The sequence below is a fragment of the Desmodus rotundus genome, chromosome 3 (genome assembly GCF_022682495.2).
Source record: "Desmodus rotundus isolate HL8 chromosome 3, HLdesRot8A.1, whole genome shotgun sequence".
Classification (NCBI taxonomy): Eukaryota; Metazoa; Chordata; class Mammalia; order Chiroptera; family Phyllostomidae; genus Desmodus; species Desmodus rotundus.
The window spans coordinates 20,091,670-20,118,966 of NC_071389.1; the positions used below are offsets into that span (position 1 = coordinate 20,091,670).

The window sequence follows — 27,297 nt, forward strand, 5'->3', positions numbered from 1 at the left end:
CCCCCTCTAAAACTGTTGTGAGGGATTATTGGAGTAATTGAGATAACCTTGGTAAAGTACTAGGCCGACTGCACTTTCATTTCCTTTGTCAGGTAATTTCTCCCTTCTCCAAATCTGAGTTCTAATGCAGGTTCAGCCCTTTCACTTGCTGAGTGACCTTGTGCAAGTCACTCTTCCTCCCCCGTAGACCTCGGTGGATTCTCTGTAAATTTACAAAGTTGACTTCTGATCTCCAAGCACGCTTCCATCCCCTAAACGGGACTATGAAGTTTACGGACCAGCTCTCTTCCCCCGAGACGAATGGTACGGTCCTTAAACAGCTCCCCCACCCCCCTGTTGCTGGCCTTGGTACAGGCCCAGGGGGCCCTGGGGCTGCCTCTCCGGGCTGCCCTTGCCCCCTGCCGAGTTCCGGGCCCGTCCCTGCGCAAGCTGATTGGCTGGAGCAGTGCCCGGGCTGCGCGGCTATAGGTGAGCCCAGGAGGGGCGGGCGGAGCAGGCTGGGGACCCGCCCCTCCCCCTGGGTCGGACGCGGAGCGGAGCCGCGGGCGGGAGGCCTGACGGACGGACGGACGGACGGACGGACGGGAGGGACGGGAGGCGAGCAAGATGGCGCAGACACAGGGCACTCGGAGGAAAGTCTGTTACTACTACGACGGTGAGCAAGGTCCTCGCAGGGGGGGCGGGGCCTGGCCGGGCCGAATCCGGGAGCGGGAGGCTGGGAGAGGCTGGAGGCGTTGGGGAAAGGCTGAGAGAGGAGGCTGGAGGGGAAAGGAGGTCGGGGCTGAGGGAGGAGGCTGAGAGGAACGAGGTTGGGCGGAGGAAGGAGGTCGAGACTGAGGGAAGAGGCTCAAGAGGAAAAGAGACCGAGGCTGAGGGAGGAAGCTGAGGAAAGGAGGTCGGGCCTGAGGGAGGAGGCTCGGAGGAATGGAAAGGAGGCCGAGAGGGTCGCTTGGGGAAGCCCGAAGTAATCTTGGTCGGGAATTCTGAAGTCTGATGGGGAGAGTTTGAGGGGGCGACTTCCTAGAGGGGAGGCTGAGGCTGAAGGGGGAGGCAGAATATGATGGAGAACGTTGCAAGGGTCTATTTTCCTGCTGAGAACACCGAGGTCTTTCACTGCCCCGTTCCTTCCTTATCCTTTTTGGGGAGAGTCCTTCAGGGATCACCAGCTGGTGGTCACCACTGTCCCTTCCCCAGACTCTGAGCAGGACCTGCAGGTGCTACAGGGAAATAGGGCCCCTGGGATTGGAAGGCAAATGATTCAACTTTTTCATGTAGCAGAAATCTATCCAGCAGGCTTACTATGAACTAGGTAGCACTTGGGTGCTGGGGCCAGGGCGGTGATCACTTAATTCACTTCTCTGCAGCTCAGTAGGGAGGTGGCGACAGACGGTGGCAGTGCTCTCCAGTGCTGCGCTGGGATAAAGGACCGCGAGTGTTATCGGGGCGACGAGAGGAGGCACCAGCCCAGCCTTCGGAGTTAGGGGAGGAGGTGCCTTCTCAGTTAGGACCTGAAGAACAGGAGTTGTTACCCTGGCGCAGGGAAGGCAAAGCTAAAAGCAAGTTTAGAGATGAGAGCGAGGACAGCACCTTTGGAAAACAGCAGGTACATTTGTGGACACTATGTCTGAGGCACAGACTCGAGGACAGAGTGTAGAAGGTGTAAGGAAAAGGTTGCAAGTGATGAGGCTGGAGAAGTAAATGGGGAGCTGATCATGGAGGCTGGGCATGCTCCCCTAAAGAACTTGTACTTTCTTCTGAGGGCACTTGTGAATCATTGAAGTTTTATATGCAGGCTAGTGACGTCATCAGATTGATACTTTAGACCTATCACTGTGGGACAGAAATTAAATTCATGAATGTTGAGGTAAGGAAGGCAAAGAGCCCAAGTGTCTGATTTGGGCAGTTTGATGCTGAGTATTTGGAGATCATGTCAGTTGATAACTTGGGTTGCTTTCTTTTTTTCTTTTTTTTTTAAAGAAATACTTGCATACTTGTTGAGGTGTCTGGGGGATAGTCAAGTGGAGGTGCCCAGTTAGGCAGTTGGACTTTCTGGTCTGCAGTTTTATAAGACAGAAATGAAAAGATAAAGATTTTTGATGGTTGTCAGCATACAGATGTTCTACTATACATAGAAGGGGACACAATCAGTCTTCCAAGAAGTTTATAGTGTGGGAAGAGGGGAGGATCCAGGGTGGAATTCTAAGGAAGTGGACTGAGGAAAAGTCTAGTGTTCCTCCTGCTCTGTACTCCCTGTCATAGCACTGTCACTGTGCATTGGAATTGCCCATTTATTTGTTCATGCTTTCTACAGATAGTAAATGTCTAAGGGAGCGGGACCATGTCTTATCTACTTCTCTATGCTCAACCACCAAAACAGTGCTAGCTCCTAGTAGGCTGTCAGTGAATATTTGTTGACTAAATGAATAAAAATTCACATGGAATGGCCAGAGATGTAAGTGAACCAGAAAGTGTTGAGTTCCTGAGCCGAAAGAGGGAGGAGGGAATGGCCAAGTGTTGGCAGGAACTGTGAACTGTTTCCTGTGCAGGTTTTGGAATTAAAGAAGTGGGTGAAGGGAAGATCAGTCTGAACCCTTTTTAATGAAGCTTGTCCAGGGCAGAGAGAGAGAGGGTGGTTGATAAAGGGAAAATATAGTGGTTGAGAGTCAAGCATATTCAAATTCTTATCGAAAATAGCCAGAGAGCCCTGGCTGGTGTGACTCAGTGGATTGAATGTTGGCCTGCGAAGGAAAGGGTCACGGGTTCGATTCCCAGTCAGGGCACATGCCTGGGTTTCAGGCCAGGTCCTCAGTGGGGGGCGCGCACAAGGCAATGTTTCTCTCCCTTTCTCCCTCCCTTCCCCTCTCTCTAAAAATAAATAAATAAAATCTTTAAAATAAAAATAGCCAGAGAGAAGGGGAGGCTGAAGATGCAGGATAGAGGAACTAGTAATGGAGGCTCATGAGGAGACCAGGTGAGATGCATACCAGAGCACAAGTAGGGACACTGGTCTTCAAGAGGAACCTCCTTCTTCATGAGAAGGCAAGTGGCATGGAAAAGTTCAAATGTAGGTAAGTTTGATAAGGCTAGTTGAGGGAATTTTCAAGATGAAGTAGGAGAATATTCCTTTTCCCAAGAGTGGGGGAGGGCAGTTGTTACAGTAGGAGTCTTGAAGACAGATAGTGTTAAATGGATGCTCTGAAAATGGGAGCTAAGAAAATGAATTTGGAAGGATTGCTGGGCAATGGTGAGGGCACATATGAGGCTGGATTGTATAAATTTGCAGCCATATCAGTTTACGCAGTTTCGTGATCCCCACACTCCTGGTTTAAAAAGAGAAAAATGGAGCCCTGGCCAGGGAGCTCAGTTGGTTGAAGTGTCGTGCTAATGTACCAAAATTGCTGATTCGATCCCAAGTCAGGGCACATACAGAAATCAACCAGTGGTTTCGTAACTGGGTGGAACAGCAAGTTGTTCTCTCTGTTCTCTCTCCCCGCCTCCCTCCCTTACTACTCCCCCACCCTCCCTTTCAAAATCAATAAGTAACAATTTTTTAAAAAGAGTAAAAGGGAAAAAACCCAAACTTTAGAGAAGAGATTTCTTACCTTTTTTTAAGTTTTTAACTTTTTATTTGTTGATTTTTAGAGAAAGAGAGAAAGAAATGTTGATTTGTTGTTCTTCTTATTTATGCCTTCATTGATTGCTTCTTGTATGTGCTCTGACCAGAGACTGATCCCACAACCTTGGCGCATTGGGATGATTAACTGAGCCACCAGGCTAGGATGAGACTTCTTACTATTTTTTTTAAGTACACTTTATTGATTATACTATTAGAGTTGTCCCATTTTTTTCCCCTTTATCCCCCTCCGCCCTGATCCCCCATTTCTCTACCATCCCCCCTTAGTTCATGTCCATGGGTCATACATATAAGTTCTTTGGCTTCTCCATTTCCTATACTATTCTTAACCTCCCCCTGTGTATTTTCTACCTACCAGTTATACTACTTAATTCCCTGTACCTTTTCCCCCTCTCTCCCCCTCCACCTCCCTGTTGATAACCCTCCATGTGATCTCCATTTCTGTGATTCTGTTCCTGTTCTAGTTGTTTGCTTAGGTTGTTTTTGTTTCTTTAGGTTCAGTTGTTGATAGTTGTGAGTTTGTTGTCATTTTACTGTTCATAGTTTATTTTTTAAAACTTTTATTATTTTTTTAGATTTTTATTTTATTATTATTTTAAAAATATTTTATTTATATATTTTTAGAAAGAGGAGAAGGGAGGAAGAGAAACATCAGTGTGTGGTTACCTCTTACACACCCCCTATGGGGGACCTGGCCCACAACCCAGGCATGTGCTATGACTGGGAATCAAACCGGTGACCCTTTGGTTCACAGGCTACCACTCAATCCACTGAGCCACGCCAGCCAGGGCTATTTATTTTATTTTTGGAAAGCAGGGAAGGGAGGGAGAAAGAGGGAGAGACACATTGAATGGTTGCCTCTCACACACCACCAACTGGGGACCTGGCCTGCAACCCAGGCATGTGCCTTGACTGGGAATTGAACTAGCGACTTTTCAGTTTACAAGCGGGTGCTCAGTCCACTGAACCACACCATTCAGGACCTATTGTTCATAGTTTAGATCTTCTTTTTCTTAGATAAGTCCCTTTAACATTTCATATAATAAGGGCTTGGTAATGATGAACTCCTTTAACTTGACCTTATCTGGGAAGCACTTTATCTGCTCTTCAGTTCTAAATAATAACTTTGCTTGGCTAGACTAATCTTGGGTGTAGGTCCTTGCCTTTCATGATTTTGAATACTTCTTTCCAGCCCCATCTTGCCTGTAAGGTTTCTTTTGAGAAATCAGCTGATAGTCTATGGGAACTCCTTTGTAGGTAACTGTCTCCTTTTCTCTCACTGCTTTTAAGATTCTCTCCTTATCTTTAATCTTAGGTAATTTAATTATGATGTGTCTTGGTATGGTCCTCCTTGGGTCCACTTGTTTTGGGACTATCTGAGCTTCCTGGCCTTGCATGTCTTTTTCCTTTGCCAGATTGGGGAAGTTTTCCTTCATTATATTTTCAAATACATTTTCAATTTCTTGTTCTTCCTCTTCTTCTGGCATCCCTATGATTCGGATGTTGGAATGTTTAAAGTTGTCCTGGAGGTTCGTAAGCCTCTCTTCATTTTTTTGAATTCTTGTTTCTTCTTTCTGTTCCTGTTGAATGTTTATTTCTTCCTTCTGTTCCAGATCGTTGATTTGAGTCCCGGTTTCCATCCCTTCAACGTTGGTTCCCTGTATACTTTTCTTTATTTCACTTTGTATAGCCTTCACTTCTTCCTTTATTTTGGGTCCTTACTCATTCATTTCTGTGAGCATCCTGATTATCAGTGTTTTGAACTCTGCATCTGATAGATTGGCTATCTCCTTGTCACTTCTGGAGGGTTTTTTTTTTTTTTAAAGATTTTATGTATTTATTTTTAGACAGAGGGGAGGGGAAGGAGAAAGAGAGGGAGAGAAACATCAACGTGTGGTTGCCTCTTGGCACCCCCCTCACCAGGGACGCGGCCTGCAACTCAGGCATGTGTCCTGACTGGGAATCAAACCAACAACCCTTTGGTTCACAGGCCAGCATTCAATCCACTGAGCCACACCAGCCAGGGCTTCTGGAGTTTCGATCTGTTCTTTCATTTGGGCCATATTTCTTTGTCTCAGCACACCCGTTGTGTTGTAAGGGGTGGAGACTTCGGTTTTTGCAAGGGTGAGACAACCTGCTTTGCTGTGTTGTGGTGCTGTGCGGGGTGGGGGAGAGGGTCAGAGAGGGAACCATGCCACTTGCTCTCTTGCCCTGTGCTCAGTCATTTCCTCCACTACCCACAAGCAGACTGGGCCCTTTTGGTGCTGATTCCTGAGTAGGTGGGTTTGTATACATTCTAGGACCCCCTGGGTCCCTCTTATCAGACACTCCTGTGAGACTGGGAGTTTCTCCCACTGCTGAAACCCCCATAGATTTTTACAGCCTGAGGTTTTGAGGCTTTAGTTCCCCATGCTTGACGCTGGGTTGCACAGTTTGTCTCGCACCCCAGTTGTTCCTCCCGGTTTATCCACACGTGAATGTGGGACCACCCAGTCCCCCAGCCTCTGCCTTGCCACGTGTCCTCTTTGCCCCGGCTGCCCATCTCTGCCCCTCCTGTCAGTCTGGATGAATGTTTCTTCTTTAACTCCTTGGTTGTCAGACTTCCATACAGTTAGTTTCTTTGGCAGTTCTGGCCATTTTTGTTTTTAAATTGGTTGTTGTCCTTTTGGTTGTATGAGGAAGCAAAGCATATCTACCTATACCTCCATCTTAGCTGGAAGTCAAGACTTTTTACTTTTTAAGAAACTGTAAGAGAAAGTAGGTGAGGACTGGCTGAAAGAAGGTAAAGGGATTAGCCAAAGTATATATATGCAGGACCCATGGACATGGACGGTGGTGTGGGGATTGCCTGAGGGAGTGGAGGGGACTGGGTAGAGGGTGACAAAGGAGGAAAAATTGGGACAACTGTAATAGCATAAATAATATTGTAAAAAAGTAAGAAATAAAAGAAACAGTTTTGCAGTGAGGTCACCAGCTTGGGACTCAGATCTGTCTCTGCCGCCCAGATGGTTTGTCGTATTAGGCAAGTCACTTTACCTTTCCGGCCTCAGGTCATTCTCCTATGAAAACAGTGGGAGAGCGCTTTTAAAGTTTTAAAGTAGTATCTAAATAAAAAGAATTATTTCATTTAAAGTCTCTCAGAAACCTAATTAAAAATTATTAAGAGGATGGCATCTCTGGGCCCCACCCTCAGGTATTCCCTTAGCCTTCTAGATAAGGTATCTTATGATTGTGGAATACCTATATGCTTTGTTTGGTGTATCTTCCATAGAGATGTCAATGAATATACTGCTCCATCTTTGAATATTTTAAGTGTTGAAATAAAAAAATAAGACATGTGAAAAATGCCCTGGCTGGTGTGGCTCAGTGGATTGAGTGCTGGCCTGTGAATCAAAGGGTCACTGGTTCGATTCCCAGTCACGGCATGTTGTGGGCCAGGTCCCCAATTGGGGGCATATAAGAGGCAAACACAGATTGATGTTTCTCTCCCTTGCTTTTTTTCCTTCCTTCCCCTTTCTCTGAAAAGAAAGAAATAAAATCTTTTTAAAAATGTGAAAAAAATAGATAAGATATCTTAGTTCCTCAAGTCTAAGCCTTGGCTAGATCCAGGCAAGGGGGTTGCTAGGGATCAAGGCCCATACCAGAGACTGGGTAAGCAGGAATCCAGTTATTTATCATGATATTGGCCACGTGACTACTGACTGCCTACAAATTGGATTTATATCTGGATGTCTCAGCTCATACCTTGAGAACCTATTCTACCCAATCACCATGGCTGATAAGGTTATTTGAGGGGCCCTGGCAAGAACTTTTTTACTGCCTTCCTTGCTACCGCTTCTCAGTCTGTGTCTACGGACAATGGTCCCTATTGAATGCCACTTTCAGGCTGTACTCTGGCTCGTGGCTCTGACTGAGAGCATGGTCCCTGCTCTCAGAGGCCTCACTAAGATTAGGAGAAGAGGATGAAACAACATTAGATAAAAAGTAAGGAAATCTGAGTCAAATATGAACTTTGAGTTAATGTATCAATGTTGGTTCATTAGTTATAACAAATACTTATTTTACTAGTGTAAAATGTTAATAGGGGAAACTGGTCGTGGGTATCTGAAAACTCTCTACTGTCTTTGTAATTTTCTCTAAATCTGCAATTGTTCTAAAAAATAAAGTCCGTTTAAAGAGAAATAGAGAAGAGGATGAGATCCTAAACATCCAACTGTTTGGAAATTTCTCATTATCCCAGGCCATGTCTATATCAAAGAGAATTGGAGTGTGGCTTGGATGCTGTTGGTGGCATTCCCCACAGTGCATTGATCCCTGGAATGAAACCTTTTTGGCACCACCAAACCAATGGATAAGAGGTTGGGACCTTTTTTCACTGATGCTGAAAAATCTGCCTCATCCTGATGGGACTCCTACGGATTGATCTTTGGGTGTGCAGTTCACTAGATTTTGGAATATTGTTACAGGAACTTTCTACCAAGTAGACTCACAGAGCTGTCTAGATTAAGTGCGAACTGAAGTAGGCACCTAGGAAACCCAGTGTAGCTTTTAGTACACTGGATTCGAAGCCAGTGGACCCCAGATCACTCATTGCCTGTGCCATCTTGAGCTTCAACTTAACTTCTCTGAGTCTCAGTTCAAGTCTTTGAATATTTATTGAGCTTCTGTGATACAGGGTATATTTGTCCTGTGATACAAATATACTGTGATACAAATATACAGGGTATATTTGTCCTTGCCTTAAAGGAGCGCCTAGTCTTGTGGACATAAATAGATATGTCAGTAATTCAGACATAAAACAAAATGAATTAAGTGCTATATACAAATTGTCAGAGAGGAAAAGGCCATTTATTCTGATCAGGAATATGTTTGGAGCTTGAGCTGGGCTCTGTAGCACGAGATTGTCAGAAACAGAAGGACTTTCCAGGTCAAAGGAACAGTCTGAACTAAGGATATTTGGTGAAGGCGATTGCCATGTTCAGGATGCTGATAATAATCCAGTATGCTTAGAGCAGATACCGGCAAACTTTCTGGAAAGGGTCAGATAGTAAATATTTTAGGCTTTGTGTGCCATATGGGTGGGTCTCTGTCACAATAACTTAATTACTCAGCTGTGCTATTATAATGTGCAGTCAACCATAGACAATATATACACTCGGCATGGCTGTGTGCCAATAAAATTTTATTTACAAAATAACAAGCATCCAATTGTATTTGGCCCAAAGGCTGTAGTAGTTTGTCTACTGGCAGCTACAGGATAGACAGGGAGAGGGAGAGAGTTGTGGAGGAGGGTGGTGGTAAAGCAGGAATGGTAGACTAAGAAGATCTTTGAATGCCAGGTTACCGAAGTTGTTCTTTCTTTTCTTTTCTTTTTTTAAGATTTTATTTATTTATTTTTAGAAAGAGGGGAAGGGAGGGAGAAATAGAGGGAGAGAGACACATTGATGTGTGAGAGATACATTGATCGGTTGCCTCTCACACCCCCCCAACCATGGATCTGGCCTGAAACCCAGGCATGTGCCCTGTCTGGGAATTGAACCGGTGACCTTTTGATTCACAGGCTGGCACTCAGTCAACTGAGCCACCCCAACCAGGACTGAAGTTGTTCTGTATTCTTCATCCTGTAGGGTATGGGAAGCCATTAAAGATTTTGGAGCAGGGGGGTGATATTATCAGAGCTGTTTATGAGGGGAATAACTAGTGATAGATAGTAAGGCAGAGAGTTTGAATTGAAGGTAGAGGGCCCAATTAGAAGGGTAATGCTATAGATGAAGCAAAAGATGATAGAGTTTAGTTTTCTGTAAAATGGGAATAAAACTCCCTGTCTTAACTGTTTTATAGGCTTATTGTGAGGATCCAGTGAGAAAATGAATGTGAATGTGCTTTGACACCATAAAGTGTCACAATGTGCAAGAGGCGAACTGTGGCTTAAAATAATTTTGAGTATTGATGGTTATTTTTCTGTTGTGGGAGTAGATTCCTTGGAGATACAGTGTCACCTCACTGGCTGCTGTTCTGAAGTAGCTTTGGAATGAACCCCTCACACAGTCTAGTGGTGCCTATGGGTCCCAGGGGAAGAAACTGGGCTAGACTGACATTCATCTGACCTCTCCAGGATCCCCTGCTTTTTTTTTCTTTTGGAGGTAATCTTTCTTTGAGGTGCATGAGAATTTTAGAGATTACAATGAACCAGAAAGAGGTTTGTTGTGGTGTTTTTTTTTGTTGTTTTTTTTAGTTTTGATATTAAAGAGGGAGGGTGGGAGGGAGGAAGAGGGTAAGAAACATCAATGTGAGAGAAAAACATCGATTGGGTTTCCTTCTGTACATGCCCCAGGGGGCTGAACCTGCAGCCCAAGCCCTGACTGGAATTGAACCTCCACCTTTTGGTTCACGGGACAACGCCCAACCCACTGAGCCACACTGGGCCAGAAAGACAGTTTGCCCAGGAGTATATTGGAAAAATTCCTGGGTTCTCTTGGGAGTGGGTCTAACTGTGTCACTGAAACTGTCACTCTTTCTTCTTCAGGGGATGTTGGAAATTACTATTATGGACAAGGCCACCCAATGAAGCCTCACCGAATCCGCATGACTCACAATTTGCTGCTTAACTATGGTCTCTACCGAAAAATGGAAATCTATGTGAGTTACAGGGAGGTCCTCCCCTCCCTAATCTCATCAGCTCTGCTTTCCTTTAGGTCATTTATTATCTCATTCTCTTAAATACTCATTCATCAAATGTGTTGAGTGGCTGTTACGTGGCAGATACCACTGCAAATGATAGAAATTCTGTTTTTAAGGAGTTCATTCTAGTGCTAGAGACTGACATGTACACAGATAATTTATAGTGTGTAAGTGCAACAATTAAAAAATGTTCAAGATGCATAAGGAGGATTGAAGGAGGAAGGGAGCCTTGGGATGTTTCCCAGAGGTTAGTATCTGAGCAGTTTTAAAGGTCGAATGGAATTTAGCCTGGAATTCAGGAAGGGGGCTGGTATTCTAGGCCAAGGGAAGAACATATACAAAAAGACAGAAAGGTAAGAACAATATGGTGTGTTTGGGGGAAATAGAAGTATGTAGTTTAGTGTGTAGGTGTTACTATAGTGCAAAGTTCACAGGTGGGAGTGAGGGCAGCTAGAAGTGGGGAGGTCAGCAAAGATTGGATATGCTGTACTAAACAGTTCTGATGGGCCAGGGTCAAACAATCCAATGCCTAAAAAAATGTGTGATTGGGGCCCTGGCTGGTGTGGCTCAGTGGACTGAGTGCTGGCCTGTGAACCAAAAGGTCTCCTCTGGTTCAATTCCCAGTCAGGGCATATGCCTGGGTTGCGGGGCAGGTCCCCAGTTGAGGGTGTGCGAGAGACAACCTATCGATGTTTCTCTTACACATCAATGTTTCTTTCCCTCCCTTCCACTCTGAAAATAAATACATAAAATCTTAAACAAAAAACCACTTTATTAAAATTTTAAAATGAAAGTCTGAATGAAAAAAAAAATTGTGATTGGGTATTGAACTAGTACCAAGTCTCTAGTTACTAGAGAGTATAGACCGACTAACCTCTTGATTTAGTTTCTAGTGATCTTTGCTGCATCTTCCAGTGTTTAAACAGAAGCTAGAAATCCAGATTGTTTTTATGTAAAATCCCCCAACGAAGATCTCCATCCAGCAAAGACTTGTCAGCCAAAGTTGGGTTTTTTTTAAAGATTTTATTTATTCATTTACTTTAAAAAAAACGCTTTTTTTTTTTTTTTAAGGTTTCATTCATTTATTTTTAGAGAGAGGGTAAGGGAGGGAGAGAAAGAGGGAGAGAAACATCAATCAGTGGCCTCTCACACACCCCCAATTGGGGACCCGTCCTGCAACCCAGGCATGTGCCCTAACTGAGAACTGAACTGGAGACCTTTTGGTTTGCAGGCCAGCACTCAATCCAGTGAGCAACACCAGCCAAGGCGATATTTATTCATTTCTAGAGAGGGGGGAAGGAAGGGAGAAAGAGAGGAGAGAAACATCCATGTGACTGGGAATCGAACCAGCAACCTTTTGGTTCACAGGCCGGTGCTCAACCCACTGAGCCACACCAGCCAAGGCAATTTTTTTTTAAAGCTGTACAAATAAAAATACATCAGTACATCTGTGAACCAAATTTGACCCAAAGGTTCCCAGTTTGAACCTCTTCTGGAGGCAGTGAATAATAAGTGAAGGATTTTACGTAAAAGAGAGATAGGAACAGGCATACAATTTAGAAGCATGGAGGCCAGTTAGGAGGCTGTTGCAAAGGTCCAAGTGAGAAAAATAAAGAGGATCTGGGGGCCCATGTTGCCTTATGGTAAGAGCACAAGAGTCTGTTGTTAAAGTATGCCAGCAGCTTAAGTAACCTAGCAACAGCAGTATCTTTCACCATACCAGAGAATGAAAGGGGATGAGTTTTCCTTCCCAGATGGCTGTGTCATGTCTCTACGATACCATAGAGGCAGCTGGGGAAGCCAAGGAGAAGGTAGACAGGAACAGACATACCTTGGGACCAAAGGTTTTTCAGGTGTGAAAGGCAGCTGAGAATGAAAAACATAAAAGGTAGCTAGATTTTCAGGGACTCTAGAGAGCAGACTAGAATGTAGAGAAAGAGAATACCTGAATGTGGAGTAGTAAGCACCAGGACCTTCCGGAGCTGTCTGTTGCACACCTGTACCATGCTAATCTGGCCCCAACTTGCCTCCTTTCCTGCCTCTTCCCCCTTTAGCCTTCTAAGTCAGTCAGATCAGATTCTGCCTCTTCCCACCCTATCCTGACTGGGAGGATTATTTACTAGGCCCAGTCACCTTACTCGTCTTCAAGAATCACCTCAAGCCCTCTTTCTTTCGTTCAGCATGTTTTTGTTGAGTACTGTCATACCCCAGGGACTGACTGTATTAACCGCCATGAGAGATATTGAGAAATTTAAAAATGGATTCTATCTTCAAGTGACAGGAAAAATAAACTAATATTTATTGATGATTGCTAGGTGCCTGGCCATGGCTACCTATTATTTTACATAATTCTTTTTTTTTTTTAAAGATTTTATTTATTTATTGTTAGAGAGGGGAAGGGAGGGAGAGAGGGAGACAAACATCAATGTGTGGTTGCCTATCAGGCACCCTCCACTGGGGACCCCGCCCACAACCCAGGCGTGTGACTGGGAATCAACCAGCGACCCTTTGGTTTGCAGGCCGGCCCTCAGTCCACTGAGCCACACCATCCAGGGCTATTTTGTGTAATTCTTATAATAACTGTAACTTATAACTCAGAAACAAGCTCAGAGAAGATAATTAACATGCCCAAAGTCACATAGCTTTTAATAGATGGGCTAAGATTCTAACCCATCTCTCTCTGATTCCAGTGTCTGTATCTGTCCGTTTGTCCTTTTTTTCCTTCCTAAACAACCTTTTAACAAGAAGTCTAGAGGTAGATGTTCTTAGGATTTTTTTTTTTGCCTACGTCATCAGGGACCCAGGCTTATTCTGTCCTTCTGCTTAGCCATCCTTAGCTTATGTGATTTCATCCTCATGGTTTTTGCCTTCAAGTCAAGATGGCTGTCTCCAACTATCATGTCTTCATATAGCAGAACCCAAAGAGGAATGGGACAAGAGTAAATGGATCGCTGTTGACTGTTCCCACCTTATACTCCCCCTTTGATTAAAGAGGAAAACTCTTTCCAGAAACTTCCCAACAGATTTCCCTTTAAATTTCAATTGGTCATTTGCCATCCTTAGCTCATTCACCAGCAATTGGCTTAGACTAATCACATTTGACCCCTGGGGTTGGGTACATTAACACCCAAGCAAATTAGGATATGTTACCAAGAGAAGGGTATGAATGGCTCTTGGGGAAGCAACCAACAGTGGCTCTCACAGAAAATAAAATACCTTATTGGCAATGATCTCGTATGTGTGGTATTCTTATTGTAAACTTCTAAAGCAAGACGTCAATATTATACCTCTCCTTCCAAAATCTCTAGACCTTATTATCTTTATTGTGATCTTTTTCGTTCTCTGGCCCTACCTTTCCACTGAGTGTGAATCTTTGGTCCTATTCCCCTAACATTGTTTGTCTGTATTCATCTCTCTCTCTCCTGCTTTCCCTGAGCTATGATCCTAGCATTCTTTTTCCAAAGCACAGGTAGCCATTTTAGTATATTTCCTGAAATTGATGGCTTTTGAGAGTCAGTCCTGAAAGATACTCCTTAGACTTCCCTTAGACTCAGGGAGGTTGCTGTGTTCTGTCCTATACATGAATGAGACATGTTGAGGTCTTTTTCAAACAATTTCACCCTTTTTGGTGCCTTCTCCAATTCTGTCTCCATACATATAATTAATCTCTCCTAGAATCTACATCCCCACTTTTCATCCAGGCACCTTGCTATTTACGTAATCAAAAATCTTGCTCTCTTCCTTGCCTCGGATGCTAATTTTGTATATTCCCAGACTTCTTATTCATCACCTTCTGTTCTTTTTTTAAAAAAAGATTTTATTTATTTAATTTTAGAGAGAAGGGAAGGAAGGGAGAAAGAGAGGGAGAGAAAAATCAATGTGCGAGAGATATATTGATCGGTTGCCTCTCTCATGCCCCCAACTGGGGGCATGTGCCCTGACTGGGAATTGAACTGGTGACCCTTGGTTTCTCAGACTGGCACTCAGTCCACTGAGCTACACCAGCCAGGGCTGTTCTTTTGTGTTTTTTTTTTTAAGTGTTTTTATAAAATATTGTAGAAATGAAGGAATTTTCATAAAAATATATGTAAGGTATTAAAAGAAAGAATACATAAGGTATAACAAATCACATTACAATTAATACCTCCTAGTTTAAGAAGAGGAACATTTACATGACTACTAACCCCCTTGTGCTCTTCTCTGATCCTGTCTTCTTCCCAGAGTTAACCTCTGCCCTGAACTTGGAGAGGGGAGGGTAGTTATTACTTCCTAACTTTTCTGTATAGTTTTACCAGTGTGTGTTCATAAACAGTACATGTTTTAGTGTTATATGTTTGTGTGTTACATAGATGGAGCCATACAATATGTTACATAGATGGAGCCATACAATATTTATCATGTGATTTGCTTTTCTTGTTCATCATGTTCCTGAATCATGCATGTTGATGCATGTGGCTGAATTTATTTTCACTGTATTTCATTGAAAGAGTTACTATAATTTGCCTATTTTATTATCGGTGGGCCTTCAGTTGGTTTCTAGTTTTGTGCTATTATTAACACTGCTGCTGTGAACATTTTTAAACGTGTGCAGGTATAACGTTGGAATTTCACTAGAAGGCTTACTAAGAGTAGAATTGCTGGGTAGGAGGTGTGCACATGGTCACACTTAGTAGATAGCGCCATCATGGTTCCAGTTGCCAGCAATGTAGAAGAATTGCATTGTTCTAATTTCTTGACTTGATTTTGTCAATTTAGTTTACTTTTATTTTGTATTTTTGTATTTTTTATTTTTTTGCCAATTTGAGTAGGTGTGAAATGGTATCTTACGATTGCTTTAACTTGTATTTCCTTGGTTACTAGTGGGCTTTGAGGATCTTTTTGGATATTTATTGACCATTCAGGTTTCCCTATTAAAGTTTCTATTCAAGCTTTTTGTCCATTTTTCCATTTGGTTGTCCGGGTTTTATTTTTGTTTAACTGGACCTCAGATGCACAGAATAGGGTTAATCATTATCCTTGGCTCATAAGCATCAAAAGAAGGCCCGTACTCAATTCTTCTTTTTTAAAAATTGATTTTATTTTCTATGTATTAATTAATTTACTTAATATTTTCATAATGCAAGGAACATCCACATTGTTACAGCCCAATCACTCCTCTAAATTTTGTGTTTGTTCTCTTGCTTTTTTAAAAAAATAGTTATCCTATGCGCATGTGCCTAAACAATATATAGTATTCATTTACTTGTTTTTCAATTTTCTTTTCTTAAAATTTTTATTTATTGATTTTCAGGAGAGGGAAAGAGAGAAATACTGATTTGTTCCACTTATTTATTTATGCATTCATTAAAAGAAAGATTTAAATTTATTTACTTTTAGAGAGCGGGGAAGGGAGGGAGAAAGAGCAGGAGAGAAACATCAATGTTAGAGGGAGAAACATCTATCAGTTGCCTCTCATACACCCCCAGCTGGGGACCAGGCCTACAACTCAGGCATGTGCCCTGACTGGGAATCGAACTGGAGACCTTTCAGTGTGGGGTGATGCCCAACCCGCTGAGCCATACCAGTCAGGGCGAGGAATATGGGTTCTTAGAGTGAGATTTGCTTTATCTTTGTAAAAGAATTCAGCTTTTGAGATGGGCTTTGTCCTCCAGATATTTGATAAGGGTGAATTTCAAATTGCAGGAAGAACGTGATCAAGACTATGCTGGGAAGCTCTGTAGGTCTTGTAGAAGAAGAGCTGTTTGTCTGCAGTATAATATTTATGAAACGGGGCAGGGAGGGATTTGATTGGAAAAGGAAACTTCTAAAGTTCCTCGATTACCATGTCAGAATTTAGAATCTGTTTTTTTAAGTTAATTGGTTTTAGAGAAACACTGATTTGTTATTTCACTTATTTATGCATTCATTGGTTGTATGTGTCCTGACTGGGGATTGAACTCGCAACCCTGGCATATTGGGACCAACTAAGCTACCTGGCCAGGGTCAGAATCTTTTATAGTTATGGAGCCATTGAATGTTTGAGAGCAGGGCATTGACTTTTTAAGATTTTTGTGACAGCATTACAGAAGCTGGATTGGAAGAGAATGAGGCTGGCTATAAATGGGACCAATTAGGAGGCCAAAAATAATCCAAGTGAGAGTTTATTATGGCAACAGGTACTTACTGAGCACCTGCTAAGTGCCAGGCATTGTGCTAGTTGCTTAGAATAAAGACAGACCTGCTCCTGGCCTTCCAGAGTGGACCAAACAAATGCAGTTCCCGTGCACTTTGAACGTGATAAGGGAAGTAAGGATTCTTAGGGGTGTTACTTCAGTGAGTTTCTTTTCTTTTTCTTTTTTAATTCATTTTATAGAGAAGTAGAAACATCAATTTGTTGATTCTTGTGTGTGTCCTGACCTCAGGGATCCATCTGCAACCTTGGCTTTATTGGGACAATGATCTAACAGCTGAGCTAGGTGGCCAAGGCATCAGTGAGTTTCTTAACTGAGACTCTAGACGTCAAGGACAGTGTTCTAGGGGAATTAACTTTTCCATTGCAACCTAAAGGTTGAGTAGAGGGGGTGAAGAGAATAGTAATGTAGGCCATAGCATGTGCAAAGTTTTAAAGATGAGAGAGAAGTCCATTGAAGAATTGCAAGTAAAATTGTGCTTGGCAGAATGGTACAATTAATGCATGAGATTTTTTGTTTAAGTACCAGGTTGGTTTACCTACTGGCTCTTTTAAGTGCTTTGTACTTGGTATTTCCTGGGCTAGATTATAAAATATTTAGAGGGATTCTAAAAAGGTGAGCAGGGATCAGGACGAGATCATTTTGGTTTCCCAAGCTAGGTTAAAGAGTTCAAACTTGATCCTGTAAGTAATGAAGCCTCTGAAGGGTTTTTAGGAGGATGTGACATGATTCAGTTGAAACTTAGATTACTCTGGCTGTAGGGCGGTAGGATTGAGAACAGACCCACAATTGTTAAAGTTGAGGCTGGGATACCAGTTAGGAGATTATTGCCACTGATCCAAGCCAAAAATGTGGTGACCTGGGGATGGAAGTAGACAGATTTAATGGATACAGTGGCAGTAGTTTCAGGAGAAGCTGAATGTAGTAGTTGAGGAAAGAGGAATCAAGGGTGATAACTCAGACTTCTGTCTTGAGCAACTGGGTGGATGGTGGTTAGAATAGGAAACCCAGGAAAGAGAAGCATAGGAGAAATAAGGTGGTGGATGTGATCAAGTTTATGGAGGGATAATGTAAAAGGGATTGACAGTTGATTGAAGTGGAAGGCAAGAAAGGATGGAGTTTAAGTTGGCACTTAGGTTTTCGGCCTGTGTGGATGTTGGCATCATTCACAAAAAATAGTGAAAGAGGAATTCTGGGAGATAAGTTAAATACGAAGTACCTCTGGGATTCTTGGGCAGAGCTGGCTGGGAAGCTGTTGGAATTGTGAATGTGGAGCTGAGAACAGAGATTCAGATGGAGAGTTTGGGTAGTCATCTGTCTAGAGGAGATAGTTAAAGTGAGCTTTGATAACATTGCCAAGAGAGCAAAGGGCTTAAAATAGTAAAACAAAAACAAACAAAAAACACCTTAGTATTTGGAGCCAAGCCTTGTTTCTTTCAGTATAGGTGGGTTTTTTAAAATAAAACAGTGCCCATCTTTCAGTCTTACATTTCTCATTATATTTAGTGAGGAGGATTAAATGAGAATCCGATTGTACCTGGAGCCAGACTTCTGAGTTTCCTAATCCAATTTACTTGTTTCTAACCTTGGGCAAATTACTGAACCTCTCTGCTGCAGTTTCCCTACTGCAAAGTGAGGATGATAATAGTATGAAGTTTAAAAGGCTATTGTAAGGACCGTATGAAATAGTACATAAAGTGTCTGAAACAGTAACTGGCACCGAGCACTCAGTGTTAGCTATATGTGAGAATGTTAGTTGAAAATGCTTTATAAGTTATAAATGTATTTGTAATTAGAAGAGTGCCATCTTTGAAGAAGACCTACCTTGATGGGATGAGGCAAGGAGAAGAGAATTTTTTTAAAGGTTCAGTATTAATAATCATTTTGTAAAAGATTATTTTACTTTTAGCGAGAGGGGAAGGGAGGGAGAGAGGGAAGGAGAGAAACAGCAATGTGCAAGAGATCAATTGGTTGCCTCATGCATGCCCCCAACTAGGGATCTGGCCTGCAATGCGGGCATGTGCCCTGACTGGGAATTGAACCAGCGACCTTGTGGTTCCTTTCGGTTTACAGGGCAGTGCTCAATCCACCTAGCCATACCAGCCAGGGCATGAGAAGATAACTTTTTTTTTTTTAGATTTTATTTATTTTTAGAGAGGGAGAGAAACATCAATGTGTGGTTGCCTCTCAAGCACCCCCCCTCCACTGGGGACCTGGCCTGCAACCCAGGCATGTGCCCTGACTAGGAATCGAACCAGCAACCCTTTGGTTCACAGGCCAGCACTCAAATCCACTGAGCCACACCAGTTACAGTGAGAAGAGAGTTTTTTAAAAGAGGGAAGGAGAAATCAGAATGTTGGGCTACCCAGGAAATTACTTAAAGGGAAGGATGTCATCAGAATTGTTGGCATAATGATGATTTATAAAAGATTTTCCATCTATGAGGTCTATCTGAAAAAAGTCCAGCCACTGTTAATATAATGAGAAGAGTTTACGTGACATCGATGTAACCTGGCAGCCAAGGAGAGTGGATTGGAATGTGCATGCATGAACAATGACGACTTCACTGTACTGGTCAGTGGGGTGGTAGACACCATTGAGTAAGCATGTGTACTGTGTGGCTATTGCATTCAAAATGAGTAGAGCAACTAGTCTGCACCAAATTTTGTGTTAAGCTTGAACATTCCTCCATGGAAACTATTCGGATGAATCAGAAGGCTGCAGCTATGGGCAACTGGTGATTGGTAGTTTCATGATGATGATGTGCCCGCTCATGCATCATGTCCCTTGCAGAGTTTTTTGTTGAAACATCAAATCACCCAGATGACTCATCCCCCCTACAGCCCAGAGTTGGTGCCCTGTGACTTGTGGCTTTACCCAAAATTAAAATCACGTTTGAAATGGAAGAGACTTCAGACCATCAATAGCATTCAGGAAAATACAATGGGGCAGATAATGGCGATTGGGAAAACTGTATGAGGTCCCAAGGTGCCTCCTTTGAAAGGGACTGAGGTGTCATTGTCATATGTACAATGTTTCTTGTATCTTATATCTTCAGTAGATATCCGTATTTTTCAAATTACATGGCTGGATTCCTTCTGGACTGACCTCGTAGTTTAATTATTAGTCACCCCTTCTTTTTGAATTTTTTGAGCCATTGGCCCATAATCATATATTGTCATGTTTAATATTAAAAAGAAGTAGCCCTGGCTGGTGTGGTTCAGTGGACTGAGTGCCGGTCTGCGAACCAAAGGGTCACTGGTTCAATTCCCAGTCAGGGTACCCGCCTGGGTTATGGCTAGGTCCCCAGTGGGGTGCATGTGAGAGGTAACTGCACATTGATGTTTCTCTTCCTCTGTCCCTCTCTTCCCCTCTGTCTATAAATAAATAAATAACATCTTTAAGAAATAAAATAAAAAGAAGTAATCATTTGGCCCTGGCTCGGTGTGGCTTGGTTGGCTGGGGCATTGTCCTATGACCTGCAATCTTTGTTTCTGTCTCACATGAATTTTCTCTCTCTCTCTCCCTTTTTCTTTCCCTTTCTCTCTCTCTCTCTCTCTCTCTTTTTCTTTCTCTCTCTCTCAAAACAATAAATGTATCCTGGGGCAAGGATACAAAAAAAAAAAAGAAGTAATAATTTGTAAAGCACTTCACAATTTATAAAGATTTAACAATCTTATTCAATTCTCACAACTTCCCTGTAAGGTGGATGCTATCTGTATATAATAAATGAGGAAATTGAAGCTCAAGAGGTAGACTTGCCTCAGCAACAGAGTTTGAGTTGCAGTCTGGGTCTTCTGATGAGGACTCTCCTTTGATAATTTTATTTGCCTAACTAGACTGTAAGTTTCTTGAGGTCAGAATCTAATCAATAATTTATTTTTATCCTTCACAGCGTCTAGTTTAATGCTGGGCAGATATGCATTCAAACTAGACTGAGTGAAGATTGCTGTGTAGTCAAGAATAACACGCCCTTTCTCCTCTCTGCCCTCTAGCGCCCTCACAAAGCCAATGCTGAAGAGATGACCAAGTATCACAGTGATGACTACATAAAATTTTTGCGCTCCATCCGCCCAGACAACATGTCTGAGTATAGCAAGCAGATGCAGAGATGTAAGTCCATTCTGTTTTCTTCCTGCTTTCAAGCCCCCGTTTGGATCTTCTTTTCAGTTGGAGGGGCCCACCCTGCTTTCCTTAGTACCTCGCATTTACCTGACACCTGATTTCCCTTACCTCCCAAACGTGCTAAAGTACTTTTTTCTCAAGTCTGGTTTTCCTTGTTTCTGATGGTAAGGAATAGAGATTGAACCTTGTCCAGTTAGGTTCACAACATTTTGCCAAGAAAACCATAGTTACTGTAATGGAAAAAGCACTGACCTCTGGGAGTGGGGAACATATATACACCTCCTGGCTCTGACAACTAACTGGGCAAGTCACTTCCCCTCAGATTCTTCTTTTGTAAAATGGACTGGATGTCATCCTGTGCAACTGACCTCCCACTGTGTTAGTATTAATTGAGAGTTTAATGGACATGAACAAAGGTGTGGGAATTACCTGAGAGAGGGGAGGGTGCTGGATGGAGAGGGAAGAAGGGGAAAAAATTGGGATAACCATAATAGCATAATCAAACTATAATTTAAAAAGAGAGAGAGAATTCAGCAGTCGGTTAGGACAGACTCTAGCTGATACAATCTTTGAGTTGAGGTGATTCTACCTCTGCCCTCTGGGACTTGAAACTCAGAACAGGTTCCATCTCAGAAGCAAAACTCAATTTGTAGGAATTCTGGGGGAATATTTTAGCTGTGGGGGGAAAATGTGTTCAAAATTGGGAGGAACTATCATATGACTTTTCCCTTGTGTGATTTTAGAAATTCTCACTTAGCACCTAAGATCTCAGTAAAACAACATACTGTAACAGCATTGTTCAGAAGAAGTTTTGATAGCTTATGACAGCTTATTTTGAAATATCAGGAAATCCATGGCATTTGTTTGTTGCTACTGGCCACAAGGTAGTCTGAGTCCCGAAGCAGAAAGTTATTTATTCGTTGCAGTAATTGTGCAGGTAATGATTACAGAACCACAGAGACCTTCTTTGAAACATTACATTTCACAACTGCAGGAGCCGCTGGCCTCTCTAAGTGAAGTATTTGCTCTCTGAATTAGCAGGGTCTTATTTCCTTTCAAGGTGAGACAAATTCATTCCTTTGCTCTAGATGGCTTTAGGGGTTTTCATTACCTATGTAGGCTAGTAGTCAGGCTCTACTGTCAGCAGAGAGGGCTCTTATTAGAGGAGCAGCTTGGTATTAAGGCAAGAAAATGAGTTTCATGTCTTGGTTTGAATCCCTTAGCTCTGCCACATAGAAATATGTTCTTGAGTAAGTCTCTTCGCCTCTCTGAGCCTGTTTTCCCTTCTCTAAAAAGAAGACAGTAGTGCCTATCTCGTAGTGGAGGTTGGGGGCAGGGGATGAGTGAGATAATGTATTCAAAGCACTAACAAAGCACTCACTGAATAGTAGCTTTTGCTAGTATGACTTACAACTTTTTTATTTTCAGATCTGTCAAGGCAGACAAAATAATAGGACCTTGGGAGTGTACAAGTTCGGCTCTGGTTCCCAGATTGCTCTAATTTTCCTGAAACCAACCCTAAACTTACACATTCATAAACTAGGTCTGGGATTTTCCCTCATTGAAGATGTGGAGTAGGAAGAATGAGGCTCTTTAAGGATGACAAGGCACCTTATTGCCTTGATTTATAGGGTTATACAGAGATGTCACTTGGTACAGTGCTTTATAACCAGGGGTGTCTACAGAAGTACCAGGGATGTAAGAACTGAGCTCTTTTTAAATATTTACCAATACCTAACTTAGGAAATTGTACCTGTAGTAGCTGTAACAAGACCAGCTAAGTCAGGTTTCCTTGCTCTTGGCTAGAATGATAAATGCTTTGTGGTCACTTTGAGTCTTTGAGAGGCTTGATAAGAAGCTAAAATGGGAACATGAATAAATGCAGTTTTTTGGGCAGATAGTCTGTCAGAACATGAGGCTTGTGGTGGAAACATGACAAAAGGGATTTATGGTGGTAAAATTTGGAACCATTCTTGTCCGTTTTATAGATGTACAAACTGGGACCCAGGGAGGTAAAATGCTTTTGCTAGAGTCACACAGCAAGAATGGAAAATGAATCCTGGCTGGTGTGGCTCAGTGGATTGAGCGTCAGCCTGTGAACCTAAAGGTTGCTGGTTTGATTCCCTCTCAGGGCACATGCCTGTGTTGTGGGCCAGGTCCCCAGTAGGGGGTGCACAAGAGGCAACCACACATCATTGTTTCTCTCCTTCTCTTTCTCCCTCCCTCCCCTCTCTAAAAATAAATAAAATATATTTTTTTAAAGAATGGAAAAAGGAATTCTTCAGTGGTAGGATGAAAATGGAATTCTAGTCTCTTGATTCTGGAATGTTTTAAAATATGTTGCATGTAAAGTATTTTAGACATAAAAGAAGTATAAAAAAGTAACATAACGAACATCCATGTACCCATTACCTGTCTAAGAAAGAAAATACTACCAGTACAGTTGGAGCCCCTCCAGGCACCTCTTGTTGATCACATACCTTTCTTTCCTATGCCCCCCTCCCCCCATTACCACCACTGCCAAGGTATAAGCATTGTCCAGAAGTCAGTGTTCAATCCCATGCATCTCTTTCTGCAGTATGCTTTTTACGGCCTCTCTGCCCATTTCCACTCCCCATCTCTCATCCAATATTGCTCACCTTCAGTCTAAAGCCAGCCTAAGAATGAGAAAAGTATTTCTAGTAGGAAATGGAAAACCCATAGAAAAGTCCTTCCTCACCTTACAGATTAGTCCAAATGACGATCTGCTTTCCCATTTTCCCCTCTTTCCATCTCTAATCACACAGCTCATTGAGCTGGGAACAATGGGCTGGCCTTTTGAGCCACATGTTGGTTTGGGGCCTGGAGGGAAATATTTTTTCCTTGTGTCTGAAACACCATTTCCTCCCATGTAGTCTCCACATCCCGAATGGGGATGCAAGCAAAACTCTGGGAACCCAGACAGGCAAAATCCACTGCAGGAGGAAGCAGCCAGAGCAGGGAACTGGTAGTCAGGGGATAAATAGCCTGGCCCCAGGGACCAAAGTTCTTATTGACACAGTCTCCCAGTATTTACCCAGGGAGCTGGGGAGAGCCACCCACCGCACTCTCCCTCATGCAGGCCACACTTCCTCAGAGCACTGTGTTGGCAGGACATCAGGGCAGGGCACCCTCCCAGTTTAGGGCATTGCGCGAGTTGGTAACTCTTGTGCTTATTGCACACCTTGAGCTTCAGCTGTGTCTCAAGAGGTCACCACAGTCCAAGCTGGGCTCTCCTATTCTCCTCATCCTAGCTGTCCCTCTCCTTGCTCTAATTTGGAAGCCCCTATTGATAACAGTGGATGCAGTGGGAAGGCTGGGACAAGAGAATAAGGCTCTAGCCCTACCCTTGCCTCTAACTTCCTGTCTATCATTGATGTCTCAGCAGTTTCCTTTTATGAGAGGAGACTTGGAGCCATAAGGTTCCTCTAGCTCTGTGAGTCTACAGCCGTCAGGTGTGGTTCCCTTCCTGTCGTTTTTCATTTCATTTACATTATGGTTTGCATGTGTTTCATCATTATGTGTTAGTTGGTACTTCTGCCCCTTTAGGCCTGAAATAACTTTACTGCAGTTGTCACTTGTGGGTATAGTGGAAAGAGCACTGGACCATGAGAGTCAGGACGCCTGGACTCTGATTCTGGTTCTGCCGTCGCCTGGTTGTGTAACTAACCTTGGGCAAGTCAACTAACTTCTCTATATCTGTTTGCTCCTCTGCAGTGGGGTTATCTGTCCATCCAGCTCATGGGGTTGTTATGAGGATCAGATGAGAAATCACTGGGGAGAAGCCAGAGTATATTTTTCATAGGCTTTTAGGACAGACAGACCAATACTTCAGTACTGCCTCTGCCATTTACTAGCAGTTCACCTCTTGGGGCCTGTTTCCCCATTTAAAAAAATAGAACCAAATTTTACCAATTATGGTTGTGTGAGGATAAATCGTATCAGGTATTGAAAGCCTTTAGCAGTGTCTGGCGTGTTGTTAAACATTCAGAGAACGATAGTTCTATAGGTCTCTGTCCTTCATCTCCTTGTTGGTCAGCCAGAGTGAGGTCCAGGAAAAAACCCAGGCTGGAACAAGAGGCCAAATTTTTCTCTCTCAAGGAATGAACCAGCAATTTCCAAGTACTTACTTGCTAAGTCCTTCCCCATATAAGATTTCTATTAATCTTCTCAACAATGGGGTGAGGTGGGTATCGTGATCACTTGTTACAATGAGCCACAGCTGGATGAAGATAATTGAGATGACCCAATTACACAGACAGTAAGTAGTAGAGACTGGACTAGAATCCAAGCTTTCTGAATCCAAATTCTGTTTTTTCCATCAGCTCATAAATCCATAAACACAAACTAAAGAAAACTCTGGAAAATAACCTTTCGCTTATGTCTTTCAAGTCAACGTTGGTGAGGACTGTCCGGTATTTGACGGCCTGTTTGAGTTCTGTCAGTTGTCTACTGGTGGCTCTGTGGGTAAGGAACACACCTCCCTCCTTGAGCGCTGTGCTGGGTTGTCATAGTGAGATCTGTCTTTGCGATCATTGTCCTAGTAAGGTTGGTCTGTGACCATATGAAATGGTCCTGTGGGTTTTTAGCTTAGGTCTTCCAAGTGTCCTGGTTCAGTCCCAACCCAGGCTCAACCTCTGACATGGTACTGACAGGTGTCCTTGACTGTCCTCTCCTGCCGTGCAGTCTTACGTACAGGAATTCCCTGCTGATCTTACGGGTTGTTGAGATGCTGTATGTAAAAGCAGTTTGTGAATTGCATAGTGCTGTAAAAATGGGAAGTATCATTTGTGTCTTACAAAAGAGCATGGTAGTTATCTTTGAGATCACAAAGATGCCATATATATTGCTCACTTCCATTAGTAACTTTTAGATTACCTCTAGGATTACTCTAAACACTTTTCCTTAACAAGTACTTATTTTCTTTTTAAATTTTATTTTACTTATTGATTTTAGAGAGAGAGGAAGGGGTGGGGGAGAGAGAAACATCAATTTGTTGTTCAACTTATTTATGCATTTCTTGATTGAGTCTTGTACGTGCTCTGACCGAGGATTGAACCCACAACCTTGGTGTATCAGAGTGATGCTCTAACCAACTGAGCTACCTGGCCAGGGCTTAACAAGTACTTATTTTCTTATGATCATTGTTTTCTCTCCTCCCCCCTCCCTCCCACCACCCAGTGTAATCTCAGAAAACAAAGAAGTGCACGGAAAAAAAATGCCCACAATTACACTGCCATGGATAACCATTCTCACCGTTTTGGAGTTTGTACATCCATTTATTTTTCTATGTGTATATATCTTGACATAACATATATACCTCTATGTTTCATATAAATGTGTGCATTATATCTATATAGATTTTTGGCTGCAGTTTTTTACTTAGTTATTCTTTAAAGTTTCCCTATCTGTGGTAGATGCAACATGAATTTTAATGGCTACATGATTATTCCGTGTTATGGACCTTCTTCAGTTGATATAGTTGGTCCCCTCTTGTTGGGTCATTTGGATTGTTTCATGTTTTTAATTACTGTTAAAATTACACTTTAACAAATGCCACAAATGCACTTGAACACTTGAGTGTCTATTTCTCTCTCACTTCTTGGACCTGTTTGTACTTTAAGCCTCTACCACCTTTGGTATCTTCAAAATTTGTCTTATTGTGAACTATGGTAAGAAATACATTTATACTTTCAGTCCAGGTTGTGTGTATACACACACACACACACACACACGCACACTCAAAACCCTTTCTCCCTCTGAAGCCAGTTTTACTGAAGAGCAGTTACCTTTACTGTCATTCTCATATTTTTACTCTACTGTTTCATTTAAAAATATATATACTAGTCATGACCCACTAAACCAACTTTAAGATCTACTGAGGGGTTACCACCTTCAGTTAGAAAATAGTTTTTTAAAGTACTAATCCCATGTTTATAACCCTGTTGGAATGGGGTGCGAGGGAGAAGGCTGGCTGGATTGTACAGTACAGCTGTCTTTATAGTCAGGTCCTACCTCTCACTGGGTTCTCTGGGTTTCTTTGGGAGAGGGGGAGGGGGAGAGTGGCTTGGTAATAGGCTTATGTTCTCTCTTCCCACGCCCAGCAAGTGCTGTGAAACTTAATAAGCAGCAGACGGACATCGCTGTGAATTGGGCTGGGGGCCTGCACCATGCAAAGAAGTCCGAGGCATCTGGCTTCTGTTACGTCAATGATATCGTCTTGGCCATCCTGGAACTGCTAAAGTATGCCTGCCTGGCCTTGTCTTTTGGAGGAGCACCTTAGGCCAGGTTCCCACTTACCTTTCCCCGGGGCTTGCCTCCCTAGTTTGCTTTTCCTAGCGGTGTGCTGGCTAGGATATGTTTGGTGAGTGTCTCTGGCCATTCTTTCCTTGACGGGGTCTTGATTTGATCTGAGCCCACGGCAAGATCAGGGGCAGGTGCTGCTCAGATCCTGCCTCCAGAGTGTGCCTGTGTGGCCGGAGTTGACCCTGGCTATAGAGTAGGAAGATCGGACTTGGTCGGCTTGGTCAGGCCTGTGGAGACACCCTGCCGCTCTTCTACCTTACTTCAGCCAGTTTCCTCGTCTCTGGTGCTTAGAGATACCTGAGGGAGGCAGCCAGCTCGGTAAGCTGGGACCTGGCGCCCTTGGCGCGTCCCACTGTGAAAGAG

At 42.9% G+C, this 27,297-nt stretch overlaps 1 protein-coding gene across 2 annotated transcripts in view; it reads left to right on the forward strand.

The window, feature by feature from the left end:
* The first annotated feature begins 500 nt into the window (after nt 1-500).
* Nucleotides 501-27,297, forward strand: part of HDAC1 (histone deacetylase 1) — a 32,657-nt gene continuing 5,860 nt past the window's right edge. Inside the window, exons 1-5 of one of the 2 annotated variants that reach the window (XM_024554521.3) lie at nt 501-655; nt 10,161-10,273; nt 20,481-20,598; nt 25,021-25,095; nt 26,733-26,871. In XM_024554521.3, coding sequence (XP_024410289.1) covers nt 607-655; nt 10,161-10,273; nt 20,481-20,598; nt 25,021-25,095; nt 26,733-26,871 — 494 coding nt within the window. In that variant the 5' untranslated portion in view covers nt 501-606. Of the gene's footprint in view, nt 665-10,160; nt 10,274-20,480; nt 20,599-25,020; nt 25,096-26,732; nt 26,872-27,297 lie in introns of both variants that reach the window. The other variant, XM_045190785.2, reaches the window with a different exon arrangement.